Here is a 22365-nt window from a genome sequence, read left to right as displayed (position 1 = left end):
TCTAGGTCTTTCTAGAAAGACCTAAAAAAAAGTCTGAATTGCTCAAAATATTAAAAATAAGTGATTATAAGAGAGAAACAAAAGTAGGGAGGGAAAAGCTATCTGTCCATCTGTACATCACTAATGTTAAATAATTTAGGGCACTAAAATGCATTGCCCTATAGAAAAATTTATAAGAGTACTTGGCAGTAGATTTTTAAAGAATTTGGAGGGTAGTGGTTCCAGATGGCTGTAGGAAGGAGTGGAGAGAAAGCCCAGGGCACCAATCAGTTCTTACTGGGTGTGTAGGCATTCCAATAGATACCAAATACAAAATAATCACCATGCAGTGTGTGTCAACTGGGTCAGTACCCTGGGGGAGAATTTTAATAATGAAAACACTTACCAATTATATAATACTTGACAGCTCCATTATTGCCAGTATCCATATCAAAGGCCAAAACAGTGTAGACAACCCCTGGCTCTTGGTTTTCCAGAACCTCAATGTCATGAGCGGGGACAATGATCTTCGGAGCATGGTCATTTTCATCTTCCACAGTACAGAGAACGGTGGTGGTGCCGGACAATGAAGGGACTCCTCCGTCTCGAACAAGGACTGACAAGGAATGAAAAATGGCACAGAGTGTGGCCACGAATTCATACCTAAAATGCACTGCCCTAACTAGACAACATCAGACCAAACTGACAGGTAGCCCTGGCTCAATTATGTTTTATTTAAAGACACCCTATTGAAATGCAAAATTTCAGCACTGAACTTTCTCCTGCCCGTTTTTGTTTGTTTGCTTAGCAGAGTCAAGGGATCCCTTACCTCTGAGGGTAAGGACTTCCTGGGCTTCTCTGTCGAGTGTAGTGGCTGTCACCACCTCTCCAGTGTCAGCATTTATCTCGAACAGCCCAGACGATGCACCCGGCATGATTTCAAAGTGAAGTTTGGAATTGATTCCTTGAGGAAAATATATTAAAAAAAAAAATTAGCAATTATCCCTTTGGAATCCATTCTTCTGTTTTCCCATTCTTTTTCCTATGAACATGTTAGATGATGGATGAAAAGGGCAAAACAACCTTCAAATTAAGGTTAAAAAAAAAAACAACAACACACCAAAACAACTCTTTTGCCTATCCTTGCTAAATAAAAGCCTCGTGAGCGGAAATGCTTGATTTTCAAGTCATGAGACTTCCCCAGAGTGAATGCTTACTATCCTTTCCCTCCCATAAAAATTTCTTGTGAGTATGCAACTCTACAACGTATTTCTAATTATTCCTTCTAATACCCCTATTTCTTAATGACATAATTGTAGGCTGCAGGGCAAGGGACAGTTTCTGTAGATTGATGTAGGGAAGCACGGGATTTGGTTGGAATGTCTGTAAGGGGGATTCTCCAAAAGATCAGGGCAACCCCTACCTTGACTTTTCCAAACAAGTCCGATCCCCCGGGTGTTTTACTAGAATCTCTATGTTTAGTCTTTAAGACCCGACCTTGTAGCAGCATGTATTTTCTCAAGGATGCTTACCTTGCTGATTGTATCTAGAGGTTAATTTTAGTTCAAGCTGTTGTGACAATAAAAGCCTAAGGAGGCAGGCGAACAGGGCTCTTTGCTCCTAAAGCAAAACAGCCCCTAACCTCTCTTTCACAGAAACATGTGTCAGAGTAACCTGTTCATCCATCGCTCAGGGTCTGCAGGTCAGCCCTGGCAGGTTGACTCCTATTTCAAAGTTTGCACTCAGTTATGCCACCCTTCATTCTCCAGCACAGAAGGCAAGCTCATAGAGTTGCTTCTCTGCATATATTTTGTTTTGTTTTCTAGTTAGTATTCCATCTCCTCTCGAGTGAGAAATGCAGTGCTGCATTATTCAATATTATAAAAAGAATTCTTCCCATATTTTTGTGGTTTTATTTCTCCCCTGAGAAAAGCATCAGGCCATTTCCATCACTGGTTGTGAAGAGCATTCATACTATTAACGTGAACAGGTTAATCCCGTGCCATTGTAGCTTAGTTGCACTTTACACAAGTTCCTTTCAATCATTTTTCTATATTCTTTTCCTAACTGACAAGAATCTATGCATAGATATAGTATTTAGAATATCTGATATATACTTTAATAAAAGATGAAATATTGTTCTTTGACCTTAATAAAAAAAAAACTTCAATTACAAATTTCCATCTTGCCAGTCTTAAAATGTAAGTTTCACTCTGATCTAGTGACTGTGATATAGGACTGAGTGCTGCAAGGAGTGGAATAGAATGCTAGTTTTATAAAAGAATATATATATATATATATATTTTTTTCCTTACCATGTCCCTTAAAGAGGAAAGATATTTGAGATAATCTGCAGGCATTTAAGACTTTTTTAAAGTTTAATAAAATAGGTTCAATATATTTGATATGCTATAGCCAGAAGTCACCAAAATATTTCACTCTATCATTAGGCACTAAGCATTAGGCATAACATTACATTAACAATTATTTAATATCATAGTGATTACTTTGACCTCATAATGATCACATAATCTCCCCTCTGGCCAAGAAAGAATTCCTAAAAATCCCAGGTTGTTAAAAGCTTGTTATTCCTGTTTATCTCTTCTGACATTATGAAAATGGGAACAATACCATCTTACATTTAGTTTGCTTGCTCCTCAAATATGTAGTGAGCAAAACTAGGTGACAAGCATGGTGCTAACTGGCCAAGGAGACAGTGGTAAGTCAAACAGGTATGGCCTCTGCCTGTATGGAGCTGACATGGAAAAAGGCACTTTTTTATTTTTGGACATTTTATGTTTGAAATAAATTTACTCACTATATGATTTACTATACATTACACATAATATTATATATTACATATTATAGATTTTAAATTCCCAACACTTGTCAAACCTATAAATATCTTTAAAGGTTTAAACATAAACTCAAATCTTTATATTTTCACTTTCTTCCATTGTTCCCATTGTTCTTTAATGTGCTTTGCCACTATAACCAATATTTTCCTGACTTTTCAGAAACTTTCTGATTTTATTATTTCTATTATTTGATATACCTTTAAACCATTCACCTGAAATCACTTAGTGCATTACTAAAGGTAAATAAGATCTTCCTTTATAACTACTAGTGGCCTGGTGCACGAAATTTGTGCACTCGGTGGGGAGGGAATCCCCCAGACTGGCCTGTGCCCTCTCACAGTGCAGGAGCCCTGTGATTGATCACCCCAAAGAGGTAGGCCCCACCCACCCATCCGGGGCTCCTCGATGGATTGCCCCAAAGTGGTAGGCCAGAGCCGGGGGTCCCGCCTCCGTGGTGCGTGCAGGACCACGGGACCCCCGGCGAAAGCTGTGTGGAGCAGCTGCCAGGACCCGCCCCTGCACCGCACACTCAGCATCAGGCCCCACCCACCCTGGTGATGGATTGTGATGGCATGACGGCGTGATGGTGTGAGGGCATGATGACCACCTAGGCTTTTATTAGTATAGTTTGCATACATACATTTTCACTCCAAACTTCACACCCTCACAACTTGAATAGTGTGAGATAAATTTAAAGTATTCTACTTTGGCTCTTTTAGAGCTCAGTTCCTTGCTTCTTCCTCCACACACCCTTATAACCCACCAGAACAAAGAGACCATCACCAAACTTAAGAAAAGAAAACAGATTATTTAGTCAAAACCATTACCTTACTAAGCAATCTGGAAATCTGGATCTGAACCTATTCTGTGATATAAATACATGGCACACGCAGAATAAAGGATGTGCACACATAAACACATCTGATCTTAGACCTCAAGACCTACAGCCTTATGAGCTCTTAATTTCTCCTACTCTAGGATAACTTTCCTCTTCATTTCTTTTCCTATCCAGGCCATCCCCACGAATTCTCACTTTAGCAATCTCACACATTGCCTCAGGTCCTTGGCTTTTTGCCAAAGATGAGCAGCAAAACTCCAACCCAGGATCATATCAGCCATCTCTCTGCCCTCCTTGAGTATCCAGCAGATACCTGGAGTTGGCGAAAATTTCACAACAGCATAGATTGAGGGCACAGAAATGTCCTTGTTATCTGGTGATCTTTCCAAATCTCCTTGGTCACCTCTCTCCCATTCGTGTCTGCCACCCAAACACCTCCTGGCTCACTCTCACAGATTCTCCCCTTCCTACTCCCAGATAAATGGGGACATTAGGAAGAAAAACTTCCTCAACTTTCTGCATCTGTACTCCACTCCACCTCATGCTGTCTGTCTCCATGGCAAAAGAATTCTTCAAACGCCCTCCTTGGAATTTTCCTGTTGGTTCTACTTTCTCATTTCTTCTCCCCCCCCCCCCCCCAATTATATTCTTCTCTAGCTATAAGAATCAATTTTTTTTCCCTTTTCTTCATAGCCAAGTGTCTCTAAAAAAAAATACTACCCATTCTCTGCAGCTAGCTTGAGACTACTGCCATACCAAGCTACTCTTTCTACAGTCACCAATGACTATCTGATTATAAACTCTACTGGTCATTTTAGTTCTTATCTTCAGGTATTGCTGATTGATCTTTAAAAAGACAGAAAGGAACAAAGGGAGAGAGGTAGAAAAGGAGACTGGGAAGAAGGGAAGGAGGAAAAAGGAATTCAGTTTATACTCATAAACAGATGACACCATGTGTTTGCACTGGGGTTCAGTTATTTGATTGTTTCATTCATTCATGCATGCATGCATGCATTCATTCATGTGTTCCTTTATGCAATGCACATCTACTGAGTGCCAGGCACTGGAAAGGTACCACTGAATAATAAGTAATTATCCTGACTCTCAGAGTTACCCTCTGGTGGGGAAGACAATGAAATCAATGTTATAGACAACGCAGTAAAATATATTAAATCACTGAGGAAGTGGATCAGGGAAGACTTATCACGGGTAGATAGTTCATTAATGATATCATTCAATAAACATGTAGAGAGAGTGATAGTAGTTGCCAGGTGCTAAGAAATAACTGATAGTAAGAAGACAAATTCTCTGCCCTCACAGTGTTTACAGTATAGCACTAGATACAGACAAGTTAGCAGGCAATTATGATTGCACATGATAAGATATGACTAAGTATACGTTGCCTTTTGTATAAGCCAAGACCCTGAAGATGAATAGCATTTAATTGGTAAGAGGGAAGAAAGAGTGTCGGCCCCAAAGGGACATTCTAGGGAGACTGAAAGTCAGAAGGAGAAGAGACAGGACTTCCTTCCTCCCATCTGCTTACTGTCTCTATCAGCAATGCCACTTCACCTGGCTGCAACAACTGCCCACAGCTTTCAGTCTCTTGGGTACTCCAGGATCAGGCTCTGCAAGGCTCCTCTCATTTTCTTCCTAGGTTCTTATCATCTCAACCTCTTCTTGTTTTCCAGGATTTTTCCTATGTTATTTCAAGATTCCCTATTTTGCTCATCCAGCCTTCCAACCTCTCATTTTCCTGCCTGCACCTAACTAATGCAGTACTTGGCACCAGCAGTGGGTCCCAGGTAACAGGAACTCTGGAATTGGTTTTATTATGTCTCTGGCCTTAAATGCACTGCTTAGTTCCTGGCCCATGGACAATCACTTGCAGTGATATCAAAATCAAATAAATTATCACCTGTGTCTGACTGTAATGAAGTGACTATTAAAGGACTCAAATTTCTTAGAGGACCAAATGGTGCTGGCTTGGGCCATGTGATAGTAAAAAGGACTATGATGTGAGATGGCTGTTCCTGAGTATACTAGGAACTTACAAAAAGAAAATTACACCAATACAACTCCTAGGGCAATGGAAACTAAGGAGAAAATAAACAAATGGAACTACATAAAAATAAAAAGCTTCTGCACAGCAAAAGAAACTATCAACAAAACAACAAGAAAGACCACTGCATGGGAGAACATATTTGAAAATGTTATCACCAATAAGGGTTTAATCTCCAACATTTACAAGGAACTCATACAACTTAACAAAAGGAAAATAAACAATCCAATCAAAAAATGAGCAAAGGACCTAAACAGACACTTTTCAAAAGAGGACATACAGAAAACCAAGAGACACATGAAAACATGCTCAAAGTCACTAATAATCCCAGAGATGCAAATCAAAACAACAATTAGGTATCATCTCACACCTGTCAGAATGACTATTATCAACAAATCAACAAATGACAAGTGCTGGAGAGGATGTGGAGAAAAAGGAACCTCTCTTCACTGCTGGTGGGAATGCAGACTGGTGCAGCCACTGTGGAAAACAGTATGGCGTTTCCTCAAAAAATTAAAAATGGAACTGCCATTTGACACAGTAATACCCTTCTAGGAAGTGTTATCCCAAGAAAACAGAAACACAAATCAGAAAGATATATGCACCCCTATGTTCATAGCAGCACAGTTTATAATAGCTAAGATTTTGAAACAGCCTAAATGCCCATCAACAGATGAGTAGATTAGAAAACTGTGATACATCTATACAATGAAATACTATGCTGCTGTAAGAAAGAAGGAATTTTTACCATTTGCAACAGCATGGATGGAACTGGAGAGAATTATGCTAAGTGAAATAAGCCAGTCAGTGAAAGATAAATACCACATGATCTCACTCATTTGTGGAATATAAAGAACATTATAAACTGACTAGAGGCCCAGTGCACAAAATTGGTGCATGGGGGGGTGTCCCTTAGCCTGGTCTGCACCCACTCACAATCTGGGGCCCCTCAGGGGATGTCCAGCAGTCGGACATCCTTCTCTCAATCTGGGACCGCTGGCTCCCAACCACTCGCCTGCCTGCCTGATCACCCCTAACCGCCTCTGCCTCAGCCCCTGCACCCGGGACCCAGGCTTCCCTCCCCCTGGCCAGCCGCAGGCACCCGGGCAGGTTTTGCCCGGGCCGGCTGCAGGTACCTGGGACTCTGGGCAGCTTCGCTCAGGGCCAGCACCCAGGCCCAGGCGGCACTGCCAGGGCCCCAGCTTTGTCAGGAAGGACATCCGGATTGGCGTCTGGAAGAAGTTCGGTCTATCTGGCCTAATTAGCATATTACCCTTTTATTAGTATAGATGAACAAAAATAGATACAGAGGCAAAGAAGCATGGAACAGACTGTCAAACTACAGCGGGAAGGCAGGGGAGAGTTGGGGGGTGGGGTAAGAGATCAACCGAAGGACTTGTATGCATGCATATAAGCATAACCAATGAATGCAAGACACTGGGGGTAGGGGGTGAGGACATGTGCCGGGGGGTAGGGGAGGCCGGGGGTGGAGGTCAATGGGAAAAAAAAGGAGACATATGTACTACTATTTGTATTACTTTAAACAATAAACTAAAATTTAAAAAAAAAAAGAAAGAACATTATAAGCTGCAGCTTTATACATGCAGCTCAGGCATAGTTGAACACCTGAAAGCTTCTATGGGAGCCCTAACATTAATCTTCCTGAAGATCAGACCAAGTTGAGTGGCAGATACAAGAGGTAACTTCTTGCAAGGGGATGTTTATTGACCTGAAGATCCATGGCTACAGTCAGATCTCAATAGTCATGTACAAATCTGACTCAGTTGCAGGCAGCTTGTAGTTTCAAAAGAATATCAAGTTTTCTAATTTATATTGGAATAAACCTGAAGGTTATGTGTGGAAGTCATTTCCAAGGATATGAAATCCAAAAAAATAAAATGTAATTTTGATTCAGGATGGATTTTATTTATATGTTGTGCTTACCAGAGATTAGGAGTTTAATAAGTTAGCTCATATAGCTATGTCTCTGGACAGTTTCTTTGATTGGCTTGGAACCATACTGGATGCCCTCCCCCACTACATTTCCTGAGTTCATAGGGTTCTTCTTTCATAAAGACCCTTGGAAAGACATTGGTTAAAGGGACACCAGCATCCTTTAAAAGCCTATGGTAGTTGTCTCTGTGTAGAATATATAGATGATGGTGCCACTGGTCCTGAGAAAACCAACACTCTACACTGATTTATAAGGACTAGCAGAAGTGATTTGCTTTCAGTCAGCAGAGTACATCTATAGGGTAAACTCTTCCACTATCATCCATCACCTACTTAGCAAAGATATTGATCATCTTGGCATCCACTAGAATACCACATTGAGTCATCACTATGATGCTATCAAAATCAGAACTGATGAGCAGCAAGTAGCAAGTAACTTAGATGTGTTAACTAGATACATGCATTAGACCAGCAGTTGGCCAACTACAGCCTACTGACCAAATCCAGCCTGCCCCTGCTTTTGAAAAGTTTTATTGAAACACAGCCATACTCACTTCTTTATGTGTTACCTATTGCTATTGTCTTGCTGCAGTGACAGAATTGAGTAACAGAGACTGCATGGCCTGCAAAGCCTAAAACCTGTACTGTCTCCCCCTTTACAGAGAAAAATTGGCAGAACCCACCCTAGCTGGTTTGGCTCAGTGGATAGAGTATCGGCCTGCGGACTGAAGGGTCCTTTCCGGTCAAGGACACAGGCCCGAGTTGCAGGCATGATCCCCAGTAGGGGGTGTGCAGGAGGCAGCCAATCAATGATTCTCTCTCACCATTGATGTTTCTAGCTCTCTCTCCCTTCCTTTCTGAAATCAACAAAAATATATAAAAATAATAATAAAGTTGTTGTTTTTTTAAAAAGTTGGCGGAACCCTATCCTAGAGTAAAGGTTGGGAGTCTGGTAGGAGCTGAGGACAGAGGAAAGATGGAATCATGTCATAAAATGCCTGATGGTTAAGCTAAAAACCAATAGAACTTTACCATCAAAACTGTGGGGAATTAATAAAGAATTCTGACCAGGGGAGTGCTCTTTTCAGAAATGCTTTTTCAGGAACATAATTTTTCATGTAATCCCTCAACTGTGCAATGCCATGCAGCTCAGACATTTCTGAAGCAAAAACGGGATCATGCCTGTTTGACTGAATGAAGGGATAAATAAATGAATAGATTCTAAAGAGTGAAGGCAACTTGAAGCAGCTTATTTCACAGACTAGAGGCCCAGTGCATGATTAAATCATGCACGTGTAGGGTCCCCTAGGCCTAACCTGCCATCCAGGCCATATCCACTGCCCCGCAAAGCCTAGCACGCTCCTCGGACACTGCTAGCAGCCTGCTCCCTGCTTTTGATGGCAGGGGGTCCGCTGGTGCCGGAGCGGACACACAGCTCCCCGCTTTCGATCGCAGGGGAGCTGGGTGCCTATCCGCTGGTGCACCAGGCCTTTCAGAAGCCTCCGGCGCCGCGGAGGCTTCTGAAAGGCCTGGTGCCAGAGCGGACAGGCACCCAGCTCCCCCGCTTTTGATGGTCCACGGAGGGATGTGGGCTCACTGCCCCAGATGCCCCTTCTGTGCTGCAGCACAGCCATGGTGCAGACGCTGAGCTCGTGCCACTGCTGGCGACGCGAGCTCAGCGTCCCGCCAGCCCAATTGGCAACCCCGGCCACCCTGAGTCCCGCCCCTCCGCGCCTCCTGGCCAATCGTGGGCATAGCGAAGGTACGGTCAATTTGCATATTTGTCTATTATTAGGTAGGATGCTACAGTTTCTCAGATCCCATAGCCAAACATATTTACTGAGCTCCAAAGTCTTAGCTTGTACTATGTAAGGGTCCCGGGATAAAAATGACTAAATGGTGTCCTCAATCCATGAGAATTTCACAGGCTAATAGTCAGGCAGACAAGTAACCAATTATACAATTACTAGAGGCCCGGTGCACGAAAATCATTCACGGGTGTTGGGGGGTATGTGTCCCTCAGCCCAATCTGCACCCTCTCCAATCTGGGACATCCCTCTCACAATCCAGGACTGCTGGCTCCCAAATGCTTGCTTGCCTGCCTGCCTGCCTGCCTGCCTGATAGCCCCTAACTGCTTCTGCCTGCCAACCTGATCACCCGTAACCACTCCCCTGCCAGCCTGATTGATGCCTAACTGCTCCCCTGCTGGCCTGATTGCCCCTAATTGCCCTCCTCTGCCAACCTGGTCGCCCCCAACTGCCCTCCTCTGCAGGCCTGGTTCTCCCAACTGCCCTCCCCTGCAGGCCTGGTCACCCCCAACAGCCCTCCCCTGCAGGCCTGGTCATCCCCTAACTGCCCTCCCCTGCAGGCCTGGTCCCCCCCAACTGCCCTCCCCTGCAGGCCTGGTCGCCCCCAACTGCCCTCCCCTTCAGGCCTGGTCCCTCCCAACTGCCCTCCTCTGCAGGCCTGGTCACTCCCAACTGCCCTCTCCTGCAGGCCTGGTCCCCCCCAACTGCCCTCCTCTGCAGGCCTGGTCACCCTCAATTGCCCTCCCCTGCAGGCCTGGTCCCCACCAACTGCCTTCTCCTGCAGGCCTGGTTGCCCCTAACTGCTTTCCCCTGCTGGCCTGGTACCCCCCAACTGCCTTCCCTTACAGGCCTGGTCCCTCCCAACTGCCCTGCCCTGCTGGCCTGATTGCCCACAACTGCCCTCCCCTGCTGGCCATCTTGTGGTGGCCATCTTGTGTCCACATGGGGGCAGCCATTTGTGTGTTAGAGTGATGGTCAATTTGCATATTACCCTTTTATTAGATAGGACAATACCATGAAGTCATTGAAATACAACTCTATATCAACTTCATCAGTGATTCTCTTTGGGTGAGTGAGGTTATCAGTGCTCTTACTCTCTCTTTTTTTTCCTTCTGTTTACTATTTCATTAATTCTAAGACACATTTTTTCACATTTTAGCATTTCTAAATTGAGATACAATTTACCATTAAGGGTGCCTTAGACCCCATGAAATAGATACTGTCACCGCCAAGTTGCCCCTTGCTCTGAGTGTAGGATGTTGGGAGTTGTTCATCTAGCATGATATGTTTTCCAGGAAACCAGATGTAGAGTTCATTCAAGATAAACCCGGATAGAGAATATCCTACATAATAGAATGGTGATATGCAAATTGACCGTACCTCCGCTATGCCCGCAATTGGGCCGGGAGGCACTGGGGGGCGGGACTTGGGGTGGCCGGGGTAGCCGATTGGGCCGGTGGGAGGAGCGGGAGGCAGGGACTCGCGATCAGCCACGGCGCTGCTGAGCAGGGACCAAATGGGGCCGGCAGGACGCTGAGCTCGCATCGCCAGCGGCAGCGCGAGCTCAGCATCTGCGCCATGGCTGTGCTGCGACCCAGCGGGCCATGCGGCGGGAGTAAACAGGCCTCCGGGGCTGCGCGCACGTGCCCCCGCCCCAGCCGGCTGTGCAGCGGGAGTGAACGGGCCTTTGGGGCCCAGAGCTCAGCATCCGCGCGGCAGGGGAGGAACCAGAAAAATGGATCTTTCCAGTTCCTGATGCTGACAGCCCTATGGGTGCCGGGGTCCTCCACCTGCAGCCCCCAGTCGCAGCCCATCAGCCCCAGTCGCAGACTGGAAGCCCCCTGCCAGCAGTCCAGACGGGACCAGTGTGGCGCTGGGGTGGTGGGTGTCAGCGGGCATGCTACAGACATCAAATCACTGCCACCGAGGCCACCCCCCACACACACTCGCAAGTAGTATGGTCCAAGGGGGTGATTCCTAAGGCAAGGCTCCCATGGCAGCTGATGCTCACCATGCCAGATGAGGAAGCCAGACCTGAAAGCCCAAGCCCCCGAGTAACCGAACTGCAGGGCGTTGTGGGCCAGGGCCCTGAGGAGGCCCCAGGACAAGCATCTTCCCAGAGGCTGTGCAGAAGGAGGGGAGGAACCTCTGGCTAGAGGCTGGGGTGAGGGATGCTGGCGTCTTTGCAGGCCAAGACAGGGCTGAGGGACACCCCCCCCCCCCGCACCCCTGTGCATGAATTTCGTGCACCGGGCCTCTAGTATTTTTATAGAATAGAGAATAAGATCTCATTGTAGAATTCAACACTTCTGTATGGCAATGTATTTGATATTCGCCACTATTAAGTAAAGTATCAGCCAGGAGTGAGTCATCTTCCCTGGAGGGGCACCCTTTCCGCTCAGCAGTGGAGAGAGGCGCCCAGGGGGGAAGGTCTTTTCTCACTAACAATGGAGCTCTTGTTGGTGGCTCCAAGTACTGTAGCAGTTTTAATATCTTAGTTAAAACCTGGTAGTTGTTTTTCCCTTTTAATATAAGAAAAAACTCCTGTTAGAACTAGTGTGAGTCATACATCATAAACATTCGGTGCTGGAATTCCCATGGGTTTTGAAGGCCAACACTTTAAGCTGACATTTTTTAAAACTACACTGTAGAATGCTAGAAAACATATGTTAAGCTTTCTGGTATTAAGTCATGCTATAGTATTTTTAAAAATACATACTATAAAGTAAACCATTCATAAATTCCAACGTGATGCCAGTATGTTAAAATCTTGATTACGTCATTTAATTCTCATGCATAATCCTTTTTCATTGCTTTAACACAACAAGCCAAAAAAAAAAAAAAAAAGATTGAGAGAAAATATGTTCAAAATCACAAACATACACACAAATTCACATGCATTTACATAACTACTGCTTAACAGATCTGGCCTCATTAAAAACACTGAAATTTCCAATAAAATGAAATTGTCTCTAAAACATGTGAAGGTACATGAGACTCATGAAGATTCTAAATGTGTACTTCAAGTATCCATAAATGCAGAGCCAGAAAAACAATAATTTCATATCTGAATTCTCCATCCGGCAAACCATAATCTCTAGAATAATGAACAATCAGTTCAAGTAACAGATTGCAGACTATTGATTCTAAAAGAAAATAACACAAATACTGGGCAACTTGACAGAAAGCATATTTATGGTCATCCTCTTTAGTTGATATATGCAAATCTGAGAGCAATTCTTTCCTCCCTCTTCAAACATTTAAAGCAAAAGAGATCCATTCAGTAGAATCCATTACAGAAAAGTAAAATTAAGAAGCTAAAGTCAAGTCAAGGGGAGGAAGCATTTTACAGACTTTAATGATGGCTCAATCGCACATCAGTGACAGGTTTGCATATGTCTGTATACTTTGAGAAGTGCTTTCTATGGTGTCCCAAGCCCTGTGTTGCTCAGTTTATACCAGAGCACACACTAAAAGAATTTCACTGAAGCGGAATTACAGTAAAATACAAAACTTATGTATATTCTCTCTTGTTTCTATCACCCTAAAAGTCATACTGTGGGAAATATGCTAAATCAATTTTTTAAGCACAGGTTGGAACAAGCAATTGTTAGTATGCTCCTAGTGCGGCTTTGAGCATAGTAAGAAAAATTGTTTGATAACACTGCCCCACTCTGGTCAAAAGAGAGATTAGCTAGCCCTTAAAATGAAAGTTTTTGTAGCATGACATCCAAATTCGTGTAAAATACACTTCATTAAAAGACGATGTTTTCCTAAAGAGCAAAGCATCTGAATGGTATACAATTTAGATTAAAAGCTGAAGGAAATATATCGTTTAGCCCTTTGAAACAGGAGGAACAAGCTATTATTAATACCACTAGTATTTCTCCATAGAAACATCTATTGTTAGTCCGACAAGAAAAGAAAAAAATATTATGCTAATTATGTAATGCCACTTGCTATATAAAAATGTGAATCGCGAAAGGCTGGTTTATTAAACTATTCATACTTATTCAGGTGGGGAATATTGCATATGCTGTTAATGGCAAATACTTCACTGTAATTTTTATAATTATTTTGTTTAAAATAAAAACAGGATATTATTAAAGTTACTGAAATTTAAATGCCAAAAAGTCAGTGATATCAAAAAGTAATTCCAGCCCAGTGGACAGAGTGTCAGCCTGTGGACCAAATGGTCCTGGGTTCGATTCTGGTCAAGGGCACATACCTTGGCTGCAAGCTCCTCCCGGGCCAGGGCCCTGGTTAGGGTGCCTGAGGGAGGCAACCAATCGATGTGTTTTTCTCACATCGATGTTTCTCTCTGTCTTTCCCTCTCTCTTCCACTCTCCCTAAAAATCAATGGAAAGATATCCTCAGGTGAGGATTAACAACAACAACAACAACAAAAAGGAAAGTAATTCCAAGAAATTCTAAGAATTTACAAATTCTTAGCCATAGTAACCATTTGCTTCAAAAGTCATTTCCTCAACATAGTGGTTGACATTAAAAATAGTAATAATAATAATAATAATAATAATAGAAGTTAACATCTCTTAACCATTTATTGTGCCAGACACTGGTCTTAGTTCTTTACATGTAATAATCATTCATACTTAGAACTATAAATCAGGCATTGATATTATTATCCCCTTTTTATAGATAAGCAAACAGAGGAACAGAGAGGATCAGTAACCTGTTAAAAGTTACACAGCTAAGTAAATGGTAGTTCTAGGATTCAAACCCAGGCAGTCTGACAGCATCCTATCTCTTCCATTATGCTATATAGAGAGGAAATAACTATTTTCCTTCCTGTATTCAATGTATCCATTATACTCTGAAAAAAAGGTGATACCAAGTCATAGTTCTGCTTACTATCAAGATCAAATCAATAACTTCTATGTTAATTAGGTGTGCATCACTCTATTATAAAGATCAATTGATAAAGATCAATATAAGAAAATGCTATATAAAAACACATTATCTTTACACATGAATGGGTTTTTCTATGAGAAGTTTGAGATGACTCACAAGTATCTCATTTTTCTGGGACACAACTAGTTGAAATTATGTCTATTTGTGTTTTTAGCATTAATTACTTAGTTTCCATATTTTAAAATTACCTGAATCTCTGTCCATAGCTTCAACTCTTGTGACAAACTCCCCTGGATTTTGGTTTTCTTTAACTGAAGCTTCATACAGGTGTTGCTTAAATACTGGTGCCTCATCATTTATGTCAAGAACAGAAATTGTCAAAGTCTGGGACGAAGAAAGTGCTGGGACTCCATCATCCAGGGCCAGAAGGGTCAGAACATGCTGAGTTTTCATTTCATAATCCAAAGAACACGCTGTAGTTAGTAAGCCTGTTTTGAAAGTGGAGAAAAATAATACGTAATAAATATTATTTAGAAAAGTCCAGCTCACTCTAATTTATCTAACTTGCTAAAACTTCAGAACCTTTGTTAAATAATAAATCTTATTAGACTGACCTTAAATTTATATATTATCTAAAATAAAATGAGAGCATTTTTTCATCAGAAAAGTCACCCTAATTTAAACTATAAGGATGAATGAAAATTCAGAAATAATCTATCATATACCATTCTTTCCCGTGAAGATGATATCAAAATGATTTTTCTACCCAACATCAACCTTCATTTTTAAAAATATATTTTTATTGATTTCAGAGAGGAAGGGAGAGGGAGAGAGAGTTAGAAACATTAATGATGAGAATCATTGATTGGCTGCCTCCTGCACACCCCCTACTGGGGATCGAGTCCGCAACCTGAGCTTGTGCCCTTGACGGGAATCGAACCCGGGACCCTTCAGTCCCAAGCTGACGCTGTACCCACTGAGCCAAACCAGCTAGGGCTGACCTTCGTTTTTTAAGACATCTAGGTTTTAACAGTACACATCTTCAGGTCAAATGACAATTCATGTTTAAAGTGACCAAGTAACAAACAAACAAACAAAATGAATACAGTTGCATTGCTTAAGATATTTAGTCTTTAAGGTATTTAGTTTTATTAAAAACTTATAATCTCCTTATACTTGCTGTGTTAACTGTCTTTTTTATTAACAAAAAATAGTACAGACTTTATAACTCAGACAACAAATTTCATGAATAAAACGTGTCTCCATCCAATTGCCATTGGAGCATATAACTCAGGGAAGCAAAGTGTTATAAAGCCTTGCACACATATAGCTCCCCTGAGGCCAACTGTCACACTTTTTCTTTTAGGATTGCTCTTTGCTTCTCTAAAAACATGCTCATCCTATAAGAACTTTTCTTCAAATAATTAAAGAGTTTTACTGCTTCAGATTTTACAAAACAGTTTTCCAGTAATTACTTACAGCCAAAAGCCATTGAAAAAATCACTATAAGAAATATGAGCCTCATGAGAGAAACAATAGCCCATCTCACATGAAAGCATTCAGCAATTATCATTTTATGCCATTGAAAACTGTGTCAACTGAAACAGCCACTGCAATTGTTCAAGATTCATGAGGCCTATATATGAGACACAGTTCTAATTTTATCCATCCTCTTTAAAAATCTGAAATAGACCTTCCTTAGCCATTTTGGAAAACATTTTAAGCATCACTGAAACAGGTCCTTGGAGACCTCCGCTCTAACAGTAATCAGTAACCAGGTCTGGACTATCTCTCTGTCAGTTGGGCCTTTAGGTGATGCTCACGCATGCCTCAGAATGAAACCATATGTACAGTATTCAATAAATATTTTGATAAAAATTTTTCAGCAGTATATAGCCAGACTATAATCATGACTTCCAAATCCTACACATTCAGTCCCATTCCAAATTATGGTCTTACTAATGGTGGGGCCAATTGGCATACATCTGAGATTTTTTTTCTAAGGCTCATGCAGAAATGACTATTTTTTAGAAGTTGAGATGGTAATCCACCTCCTCAATATCTCCTGAAAATCAGATCATGGGAGGTTCATTTCCAATTTTATAAGAATGACACTTTATACATCACACTACATCAGAAATTTTAGTAGATGTTAATTGGCAATGCCATAATAACAAGACAAGTAAAGTAACAGTTAGTGACATTTCTACAGAGAACTTGACAGTGAATAAATGCTTCTGGGAAAAAAAAATGGTACACTTGACATGAGAAGTTAGGGTCTTATACCCAAATCAATGCAACCATTTAAAAGTACATTATTTCTGTCCTGATCAGATACTCATTTGGTTAGAGCATCATCCTAATATGCCAAGGTTGCAGGTTCGATCCCCAGTCCGGGCACATACAAAATCAACCAATGAATGCATAAATAAGTGAAACAACAAATCAATGTTACTCTCTTTTAAATCTATATATATAAAAGGCTAATATGCAAAGTCTCCTCAGGAGTTCGACCTGGAGAACGGGAGTTTGATCTCTTGCTATGATGTGCGCTGACCACCAGGGGGCGGTGCGGAACATGGTGGGCAACCAGCAGCAGCAGGGGCACTGAAAGAGTGAGGGAAAGAGGAGGCAGAGTGGCGGGGAGGCGGGGAACCTGATTGGCCCTGATCACCAGCCAGGCCTAGGGACCCTACCCATGCACAAATTTCATGCAACAGGCCTCTACTAAATAAATAAATAAATTCCAACTATTTACAAAAGCATGTTTGTATGGTCTTAAAGATAAATTTCCATACTAAAGCCTTTGAATAATGCTGTTGGTTAGTCATATTCTACCTTTTTGTACTTTTGGTACCATCTCCACCTCTGTGACTACCCACAATGGGGGCAAAGAAGTTTGCTGCTACTGTAGATTCATCTCATGAAATGTGAGCTAGTTTCAAATCATAGTCCATATCAATGAACTGGCCAATTACAGTTGGTTCTCTGAATACAACCTCTGTACCTATCACATATAGAAGTTAAACACAAAATCAACATTTCTTTAAAGCCTATTCATTTGGAACCATCATCTTAACAGAGGAAACTGAAAAGGATCAATGTAAGCAAGTGATCAGAGGCTTTAATTGACAGTGACAAATACCTGATGACTCATCTAGCATAAAGGCCATGTTTTCATTTCCTGAAAGAATGCTGTATGTTACTCTTCCATTCCTTCCTTCATCTGGATCGTGAGCAGTTACGTGGTGCACCAAGGAGCCCACTGTGGCATCCTCTTTGACATGAGCGATGGGGAAAGACATAAAAGTGGGGCTGTGGTCATTTACATCCAAAATCACTACCTTGGCCATCAGCGATCTCAGTCGCCGGTCTGTCACATTCACAGCCTGATCGGATGCAGTCACTGTCAGGACGACAGTAGAAACTCTCTCTCTGTCGAGGGGGGATGCAGTGACCAATGTCCCAAATGAGGGGTGGATGAGAAATGGATTGATTCCAGGGTGGTGGGATTCAATGAAGTATTGTATTCTACTGTTCAAAAAACTGCCATCTCCATCTTTGGCATTGAAGACGTGTACCAGAGTTCCTATTGGGACATTCTCCTCTACACTTATCACAATGAACTCTTCTTGGAAAGATGGGGAATGGTCATTCTGATCTTCCACATCAATGCTAAGGAAGACTGTGCTATACAGGGGAGGAGTTTTGCTGTGATCTTTAGTAACCACCCTGAAAAGATAATGTGATGTCATTTCATAATCAAGTCCCTTAGAAAGGAACAAGTCCCCTGTTGAGCTGTCGATTTCAAAGGGGCCATCCTTATCATCTGCAGCGATACTAAAATGTAGCTTTCCATTATGGTGCTGTTGAAAGTGATCAGGTGACTTTATCAAGCTCATTATTTTTGCAGGCTTCAAGTTTTCTGGTATAACTAAATGTCTAATATTCTGAGAAATGGCAGCTCTCCCTTTGGATAGTGGTATCACCTGAAATAAGAATTAAAAGGAGCTATTAATTTGGAGTACTTTTTTTAAACAGTTGAATCAGTATATGTAATGATGTTACTTTGGAAACTAATCCCTTCTATCTGTGTGAAATACATATGGTAATTGGTGGCATTATTTTTTATTACATAACTAGAGGCCCGATACAAGAAATTCGTGTAAGAGAAGACCTTCCTTCCCTCAGCTGCCGGCACTGGCTATCCTCTGGCACCCAGGACCCGGGCTTTGCTCTGGCTGCCAGTAGGCAGCCAGGACTCGGGCTGCCCTCTAACCCCAGCTTCGTCCAGAAGGACGTCCGGAATGACATCCGGTCTAATTATTATAGATTCCAGTATGCCTCTGATGATTGAAAATTGCATAATATCTAGGAGATGAGAAAGAACATTTCCACTTCCCATTTGTTCTAATGTGTGAAATGATATATTGGTGAGGCCATGCTATATTTTGATAAGCTGAACTATAGTCTTATGATTCTTCAATGAGAATGTGGAATATGTAGTTCTCCAAATTACTCTAAATCCTAGAGACCAATATATCCATAATGACAACATCTGTGTACATTTATGTATCATGTGTCTTTGTTTATCTAAAACCAAAGACTTAAGGAATTCCGACATAGAATTTCCTCCTAACATACATATCCGCAATCAATAAAAAATTCTTTGGGTTATATGTTCTTATTTTTTATACATACCAATATCAATATTACTGATTATCATGTGCATGAGCAAAGAAAAATGGCCATGCACAGTTATCTTATATTTGACTCACTGGTATAATTTTTTCCTACTAAGAAGACTTTCCACATCTTTTTTTCACATTCTGATTAAAGTAAAGTCTTAAGATATGGATCCCAAGTGACTTTTCTAAATTTAAAAATAATTACAAAAAGCAATGTGATTTATTATTTGCCATTTGTTTACATATAAGTTACTTCTGCAAATTTACCAAGTCTTTGCAATTAGAAAAAAGTAAAGGAAAGACATTTTTTATTAAAATAAAGCAACATTAATGCCTGTACAGGATGAAGGTACATATCTTGTCAGGAATTGTGCAAAGTTCAAATAAAAAGTTATTTGAGGCTAATGATTTCTCTAGTGATAATAAAAAGGCACACATACATGTGCAATGCTCTCTAAAAGCAGTATTCATATATTGAATGTATCTTCACTCTATAAAGTTGTATAAAAATCAAACAGAACCTTAAAACACCCTTCTACATGTTATGGCGATGATAGAACATTACCTGAATGTTAATAACTGCCTGTCCTTGAAGAGGAGGCACTCCCTGGTCACTGGCAATTACAGTCATCCTGTAGGAAGGTCTATAATCATACAAAAGCACTGTGGTTGTTCTTATCTCACCACTGTTGGCATCAATCTTGAAGTGATCAGATCTATCTTCTATACATACACAAAAATTAAGAAATTAATGTTAACTAACAATGCAGAAATCAGAATTAACTAATCCAAATACATCTGTGATTGAGCATTTGGAAGATGTATTTGCCTTAAGCTCTGTGAGAGAATGAACATAAAAAAATAGCACTAAAAATATACATGAGAAACAGAATATTTTCTAGGGGTGATTTACTTTAATTGTAAGAATATTTGGTCTTCATAGAGATTCATGGATCTTATTATTCTGACCGTATTTCTTTATATTAATACCACTTGTTATCCACTAATTGCTACTTTCCTTTCGATAAATATTGACTTGCACATCACATTATTGAAAATTATTCATGTAAGGTGGATGATTGGTGGGTTGGTTTCTATTTAGGGCACAAAAAAAAACTACTATAACTTTTCAATTCTTTTTTAAATATAAAGGTGATTCTAGACCATAACAAATGTATTTTGTTTGTAATTTGGTGTTATTTTCAATGTTAATGATGTCCACAGAGGAGGTAGATAGTTGATAAACGAAAGAGAAAATTCTAAACGCTCATAATCCTTTATGGGTAGTTACGTTTACCTGAAGATACTGAATATATAATTTCTGCGTTGTTTCCTTCATCAAAATCTTTTGCAAACACAGTTGTCACCAACATATTTACTGGTTGACCTTCCAAAACCTGTCAATAAAACAAACAGCTTACAAATTTCTCAGTAAAAATTTTTTAATAAAAAGCAATGAACTTTAAGTGAAAGCACACACTACTACTAAGCATTTAAAAAACTATTTCAAAATCCACATATAATTCTAATGTCTACCATATAAAAATTATGGTAAACCCATGAAAAGAATCCACATTACAATTTAAATATTTTACTCAATTTAAACAAATTATCTACAGCATTTCAACTAATTCTGAGGAAGGTGGAAAATGAAATCAAAATAACTAAACAATCTTGGATTTTAAGTGTATTTTAAGGATTCTAGCATCTTTTCATTCATCACCTTCTCAGGATGTTTTTTAAAAAGTTGTTGTTAAGGTCTAAAACATGCTAAAGATAAAAATAAATCTTTATTTCAGGAAACATAACTCATATAAGAGAGATAATTAACAGAACTCCATATATAAAAGTCCTACTGTGGAAGTAAGCCACATGATATTTTAATGACATGATTAAAATCATAATGATAAAACATTTAGTTTTGATAAAATTTTCTTTAAATAAGGATTTGGAAGGTGAGTTTAAAGTTATTTGCTTCCTAAATAGCTATCTGAGCACAATTTGAATGTTCAATTTAATTACTTGGGAGTTACAGCTTCCAAACTTTTTATTCATACAACCCATTCATTATTTTAAAAAATCTGATTACCTCCAAGATACATTTATTAAATAATTGTGTGTATAAACTAATATGCTGATTTATTATGTACATTATAAAACATACAAAAACATAGGAATAAAAAAAGATGAGATAATATAACTATAATTAGAAGTTCTTGCATGTGCCCCCAATAGATCAGCTTTTATAATCTCGTGATATGTGCCTCTCCACTTTAGAGCTATAGATTCTTCCCCTATCTCTAATGAACCATCTTAGAGATGTGTATCAGTCACTCATAAGGAGCTCTGCACAAAGAGATGCATGCAAATTACTCGAAAAACAATCCTTGTCTGAGCATTGCTGATAATGGGGAACCATTATGTTTCTATACAAAAGGCAGAACTACATTAATCATAAAACAACTGGATATGAGATCTCAAATTGCACATATAACCATTTTATTTTTTGATGAGTTTTTTTTTGGACATATGCACAATTTCTAGGTCTTTTAGAAATGAATGCATTGCCACACCATGACTGATTTGATAAATTCATGCTTTTTACCACAAGATGGTGCTCAAATAACTAAGAATACTATAAGTCCATTGCAAGACTATTTCAGCCTCACAAACCTTGATGTGTAATTCCTTTCCAGGGAGACACTGTGGGAAATATGGCCTGTTATCATTGATGTCAGTAACTGCAACATAAACCACCATGCTGGCGTTTCGCGGCGGGGAGCCACGGTCGGTCACTAGGACAGTCACCTGATGGTGCACCTGATGCTCATGATCCAGCGCCACCCAACTGATCAGTTCGCCTGAGGGGCACAGAGGACAAAAGAGGGTGACACTGTGCACTAGAATTCTGGCTTTGTGAACCACTTCCAACAGAATCTGTGGAAAGGAAAAGCAAACATTATAAAGCTCTGAGTAAAAGCACAACTTCCAGGACCGTGTATGTGAGCAGTTTGATTCTACTGTTGAAAGAATTTTCTGAAGTTTCTCCTAAAAATGCCATTTTAAGTTTGCCATTTTTTTTGTATTTCTATGAATTCAACTTGAACTAAAAATTGAATTCACAGAAACCAATGATAAAATCGTCTGTGGCACCTTAGTAATAGCTCAGAGGACTAAACTACAGCACGCTCCTCTCCACCTTGCTATGCAGAATAAAGGAAAGAAGCACTTCAGCTCAGCTTGGGCATCATGAGCTCTGAGTTTGGGTTTCATTTTCTCCATCTCAGACATGGAAGGACCTCTCTG

The 22365-nt window shown here is 40.6% G+C and overlaps 1 protein-coding gene across 1 annotated transcript in view; it reads right to left on the bottom strand.

Moving 5' to 3' along the window:
• Positions 1-22365, bottom strand: part of DCHS2 (dachsous cadherin-related 2) — a 196831-nt gene that overhangs the window by 43685 nt on the left and 130781 nt on the right. The window contains exons 6-12 of the mRNA XM_028151980.2: positions 21733-21920; positions 20357-20456; positions 19625-19782; positions 17517-18360; positions 14620-14859; positions 809-943; positions 386-595 (exon numbers count right to left, since the gene is read on the bottom strand). Coding sequence (XP_028007781.2) covers positions 386-595; positions 809-943; positions 14620-14859; positions 17517-18360; positions 19625-19782; positions 20357-20456; positions 21733-21920 — 1875 coding nt within the window. The remainder of the gene's footprint in view (positions 1-385; positions 596-808; positions 944-14619; positions 14860-17516; positions 18361-19624; positions 19783-20356; positions 20457-21732; positions 21921-22365) is intronic.

The sequence above is a fragment of the Eptesicus fuscus genome, chromosome 6 (genome assembly GCF_027574615.1).
Source record: "Eptesicus fuscus isolate TK198812 chromosome 6, DD_ASM_mEF_20220401, whole genome shotgun sequence".
Taxonomy (NCBI): Eukaryota; Metazoa; Chordata; class Mammalia; order Chiroptera; family Vespertilionidae; genus Eptesicus; species Eptesicus fuscus.
This window is presented reverse-complemented; position numbering and strand designations above follow the sequence as displayed.